At 54.6% G+C, this 5,741-nt stretch overlaps 1 protein-coding gene across 1 annotated transcript; it reads left to right on the forward strand.

The window, feature by feature from the left end:
- The first annotated feature begins 2,950 nt into the window (after positions 1 to 2,950).
- On the forward strand, positions 2,951 to 5,071 carry LOC122393865. The gene has a single exon (XM_043390289.1). It carries the CDS (start codon positions 2,951 to 2,953, stop codon positions 5,069 to 5,071), a length of 2,121 nt encoding a protein of 706 aa, XP_043246224.1.
- The last annotated feature ends 670 nt before the right edge of the window (positions 5,072 to 5,741 follow it).

Below are 5,741 nucleotides of genomic sequence, written 5' to 3' on the forward strand. Positions count from 1 at the left end.
TCAGAAAACCTGAAGGTCCGGTGAGGGTTAAAACTTGGTTAAAACGTTGCTCCTGAACGAGGAAGAAATGTAAAAGTCAAAGCTCTATAGACGTCCTGTAAAAGTGGCCATAATAAATAAATTGGTTAGAGATAAGATGCTTTTTAAACGACTTCCTCATATAAAATCGGGTGCTGGGACCAATCTTATAAACGCTTTAGAATGGACAGGGTGTCACTGCATGGCTAAAGTTTTGGTGCAGGAAACGGCTATTAAATGCAAAATGGTTTTCATGCATTTCAGTCAATTGTATATTGACGGTCGCAGTGGCCGAGCTAAAAAAAGTTTGGTAGTGTTTTGCATCTTTTACGCCCTAAGAAACTACACCATCTATTGAAGTGGGCGGGCTTATTTGAATGGAAGGGCGCATTATGCGTCAATCGTGTGCTTTCGTTTGTTTTGGACTGTATTTTACGACATCCACTGCTGGTATCACTATTATAATTATTTAATGCCGTGAATACGACAGCATTCCATTTATAAGATTGGGCCAATGGAGTCGCGCCCTGCGAGCTCGGTTTTCCGCTCGGCCGCTACGGGCCGAGGAAGTCGGTCTTCGCCTGAGGGCAGGACGGAGGTCAGCGAGGGAGCGCGGGGTCAGCCAGGTATCGCCCAGTGCCGAGCGGATGCCGCTCCCTCCCCTCTCTTCCCCTCTTCTCCCCTCCCCACCTCTGTATAGATGGGGAGGGACCGAACTGCCAATGACATGCGAGCGGTCAAGGCCGCTCGCGCGGCAGCGACCCTGGCGGCCGGGTGCCGCAACTGGGATTCAGCCAAGTTACCGATTCGCCTCCTGTGGGAGAGCCAAACCAGGGGACATACTTTTTAGACATACTGTACAGCCCTCTGCAAACTGCGTGGTAGGTATTCTTTTTTCGGCAAAACCGGGAATAACGCGAATACTATGCTATTGGCCACTCGGAAAACGTAACAGCAAGACTTGCGAGACTCCGCACCTTAGATTGGGCTTATTTTGGTATACATTTTCCAGCTAGTTTGGCAACAATACAAGAAAGTTTATATTTGCCCCCAAAACAAATTTTTGCATTTTGTTGCTACACTAGTTGTATAATTCGTTCAGTGATAGAACCAATCGAAGGAGTGGAGCATGGCGCATCTTTATGCAATGAGATCCGACCGACCGACAACTTAGTCTTTGAGTTATTCTCGGTTTTGTCGAAAAAAGAATACCTACCACGCAGTCTGCAGAGGGCTGTACCTCATCGTCGATAGTGTTGACATAATGAACAACAATGGACCCAGAGCCCTGGAGAACCTACTGATGACATTTTTTCTAGCTTGACCTACACACATTTAGAATTACACGCTGCTGGCGCTCTGTGAGCCCATTCTATTTATTATTATTCTGCCCACAACCCATTCTAATATATTCCCATTTATGCCATGTAGTTTCAGTTGCAATGCAAGCCTTCTATGTGGTACACTGGTACGCTATCAAATGCTTTACTGAAGTCAAGGTATGTTACATACATAGAGTGGATGTCTTATTAGCTATATGTCTTATTAGCTGTCATACAAAGGATCCATTTCCATGAAGGTAGGTGGTGGGTTCATTGTTGATTTTAGGCAGCAGGTTGATATAGCCTGTGGGTGGTTAAGAGGGCTGCATCAATCCCTCAGTCTAGGGCGTGTTCAGCAACCCAACATATTTGTCAGTCTGAGCCACACCTACTGTTAGCACTATGACTACAGAGCAGATAAGTCTCATGAATTATTATATGTGTCTGTGTAAGGTGTGTTAGGCAAACTAATAAATTTGTCAGAGTCTAAGTCACACCGTTAACCTTACAGAGCGGACAAGTTAACCCTCGCCCGCACATGCCATTTTCCCATCCTAGAACGCACATGGGGGGGTGGTTGCCACCCCCCCCCCGCGCCATTTCGTTCCTGTTGGAGATAGAGCTTAGCGGTAAAGACCAAAAAGATTCTTTGGGAAGAGACGAATCCAATGATACCCAGTTTTACCTTCTCAGGTCAGTCATTGACCTTCCAGGTCAGGTCAAACTAAAAAATGTTGCTGTTTTGGGTCACCGTTGGATATGAAGTGCGCTGCTTATCAAATACCGATGACGATGCTGTTTTCTGGTGCCAGGCCAGCTAGAACCCCTTTGTCACACTACCCGACCAGAATTTTGCGGCTGAGGTCATTTCAGGTCAAGTTAGGTCAAGGTCAATTATATGTGTTTGTATGTCTGTGTGTGTCTGTGTGTATACTGATGTGTGCACCGATTGTTTTTGGGTCCATATTACATGAAATCATGTTCTGAGAAGCTTTTACCAAAAAATGCAGTCAAAAAAATTCAGAAAAGTAAATTCAGCTTGCCTAAAACGCAATTATCTTAGATGACCTAGGTTGACCTTGACCCTGACCTTGACCCCTGTACATCGTCGAACAACATGTTCCATGATAGGTGGGAGGTAATACTGGCAAAAAAGGCCGAAATCAGGGTGTCAAAAGCTCGCAAGGCCCATGGCAAACGCAAGATGTTGAGAATTGGCCATTTGGGTCATGACATGACCTGAAAAACAAGGTCATATCTCCGAAACCAAAAATCACAGAAACTTGAAATTTTCAGTGGACATCAAGAAAGGATAGAGGAGCAGCTATACGAAAAATCAGCCTTCTAGCGCTAAAAATGTTGAGTGCAGAGCAGAAAGACTACCTGGGGGGGGGGGTGGCAACCACCCCCCCCCCCCCCATGTGCGGGCGAGGGTTAAGTGTGGACAAGGAAAGTGTCCTGTACATCGCGCTCCATGATGTGGTTCATCGTCCACGAGATCATGGGGCTGCCGGCGTTATCATATCCGAATCATATCAAATAATCTTTGAATTAATTAAAATTAATATAGATACGATTATTTCATACCCTTATATTAGTGGCTTCCCGCCATGCCGCGGGCGGGTCCGCCAACAGCGGCCGACCGCCGGCGGGCTACCGAGCGCATACGACGGCTCAGGGAGAGACGTACCGAAGAACGGCGCCAGGCCGAGCTGGAGCGACGCAGAGCGCAGCGGGAAGCCGACGAGGAGCAACGTGCAGCCGACGCAGAGCGCCTCCGTCGGCTGCGTGAAGACGACGACTATCGCGAGCGGGAGCGCCAGCGACAACAGCAGCGCCAGCTGGACGAGGCGAACCGCGAGCGGGAGCGCCAGCGGCAGCAGCAGCGCCAGCTGGACGAGGACTATCGTGAGCGGGAGCGCCAGTGGCAGCAGCAGCGCCAGCTGGACGAGGCGAACCGCGAGCGGGAGCGCCAGCGGCAGCAGCAGCGCCAGCTGGACGAGGCGAACCGCGAGCGGGAGCGCCAGCGGCAGCAGCAGCGCCAGCTGGACGAGGACTATCGTGAGCGGGAGCGCCAGCGGCAGCAGCAGCGCCAGCTGGACGAGGCGAACCGTGAGCGGGAGCGCCAGCGAGACCAGCAGCGCCAGCTGGACGAGGCGAACCGCGAGCGGGAGCGCCAGGGGCAGCAGCAGCGCCAGCTGGACGAGGACTATCGTGAGCGGGAGCGCCAGCGGCAGCAGCAGCGCCAGCTGGACGAGGCGAACCGCGAGCGGGAGCGCCAGCGACAACAGCAGCGCCAGCTGGACGAGGCGAACCGCGAGCGGGAGCGCCAGCGGCAGCAGCAGCGCCAGCTGGACGAGGACTATCGTGAGCGGGAGCGCCAGCGGCAGCAGCAGCGCCAGCTGGACGAGGAGAACCGCGAGCGGGATCGGGACAGAGCAGACCGTCGCCGCCGACAACGCCGCGCCCAGTCGCCGTCCCGGGAGGCGCGCCACGTCGCCGACGTCCTATCCGGAGAGCTGGTCGTGCCGTCCAACACCATCGGCGACAGGGATCGCGTCTGCCAGCACTGCGGAGCTCTGCTGTGGCCGGCCGAGCGGGTCAGTCTCTGTTGTGCTGCTGGCAAGGTTCGGCTCGCCCCCTTGCCAGCTCCTCCGCCTAGCCTGCGGCAGCTGTGGACGGACGACTCGGCGGTCGCTCGGATTTTCCGCAAGCATGTCCGGCATCTTAATTCCGCCCTGGCACTGGCGTCACAGACCGTGCAGGAGGTGCGGCCACCCCCCGGTCACGGCGGTTACACGCCATCTGTTGTGATACAGGGCCGCCTGTATCACCGACTGGGACCGCTTCGTACTCGCGACGGCGAAGTACCGAAGTTTGCGCAGATTTATGTGCAAGACCCACAGTGTGAAGATCCGGAGGCGGAGGCCGCGCTGCATCTCGGTCACGTTCGTCTCAGCGCCAACACTCCGGCAGCGACACAGCGCGTGCTCCTCGGCCTCCTGCAGCTGCTCCGAGAGCACAACCCGCTGGTCAGAGATTTCATCATGGCCAGCGAAGTCCCGGATGACCAGGTGGAACACCTGCGCATGGTTCTCAGCGCCGATGCGCGTCCAGCGGGAGAGCACGAGCGGCGTTACAACCGACCCGATGGGTTTCAGGAAGTATCGGTCCTGATCGGCGAGGAGCCCGCCCACCGGGACATCATCCTGCGCCGACGCGCCGCCGGTGACGGAGGTGATTTGGCCACCATCAGCGAGTGCCACCGGTCCTACGAATCCCTCCATTTTGTGCTGCTCTTTCCTTTCGGGACGGACGGCTGGCACCCGGAACTGCCACAGCAGCGGCCAGACGGAGGTGGTCCGGCGCGGCGGGTGAGCGCTCTGCAGTACGCTGCCCACCGTCTGCAGACGCGCCCAGCTGAAGACGACTCGCAGCTGCGCGCCGGCCGTCTGCTGCAAGAGTACTGTTGTATGGCGTTCATCCGGGTGGAAACGCAGCGGCTGGTGTTCCTGGCCATGAACCAGCGTCGCATCCGGTCTGAGCTGTACCAGCATCTGGTAGACGCCATCGCTGGTGACGGCGAAGATGCCGCTGCCGCCGGTCAGCCAGCAGAACACGGCGCAGGAGACGCTGCTGTCCCCGGACAGGTGCCCCAGCAGCGCATCGGACGCCGCGTCATTTTGCCGCCCAGCTTCATCGGTTCACCCAGACACATGCAGGGCAGGTGACTTATTTGCGACTAGGATAGCGTTATTTACCTGAACACAAGAATATGTTGCTATAACCATTTCTCAACACTTAGCATTTTATATGTTGACTCGGATATAGTTGTTTTTTCCTTCGGATTTCAATATGATCGGATTCGGCAGAGTCAACAGCGACCGCGGACGCGCTGAAAAATCTGTCGGTGCTGACAGCATAGTGTGCCCGCGCAGTGAGGTAAGCCCAGGGGCGGAGTGGAGACGGAGTGATGGACGGAGATGATGGAGACGGACGTGATGGCCCGGCCCACAGGGAAAGGGGGTGTAACGAAATTCGTTCCTACCCCGTCCTCCACCTCTCTCTGTACCTACTTACTGCCCAGCCCCCTCGCCCACTTACAATATCCTTATATGGTCCTCACTCCTCACCTGCGACGCCTGTCCTTGCCCGCTTCTGATTGGTGCTATGATATGACGTACATCTCTATGTCTGACGTGTATATGTGACGTATGTGTGTGTGTGTCGTGAACTCGGCCGGTGCCGCGCGGTAGAGCACTTCGGTCTTTGAGTCGCAGCCGTGCACTTCTGTCTTTACTGCCTCGGCGGATCAGTCTGTCTTCGGACCTTGGCAAAGTCAATTTGTTTGTTATCTTTTGTTTCTGTGGCCGTGAATTGAATACAGGCCCAACTTTGTAT

Source organism: Amphibalanus amphitrite, unplaced genomic scaffold, assembly GCF_019059575.1.
Source record: "Amphibalanus amphitrite isolate SeventyFive unplaced genomic scaffold, NRLGWU_Aamphi_draft 000559F_arrow, whole genome shotgun sequence".
Taxonomy (NCBI): Eukaryota; Metazoa; Arthropoda; class Thecostraca; order Balanomorpha; family Balanidae; genus Amphibalanus; species Amphibalanus amphitrite.

Excerpts from the sequence above, each read along its gene's own strand:
- LOC122393865 (XM_043390289.1), top strand. The coding sequence starts at position 2,951 with ATGCCGCGGGCGGGTCCGCCAACAGCGGCCGACCGCCGGCGGGCTACC.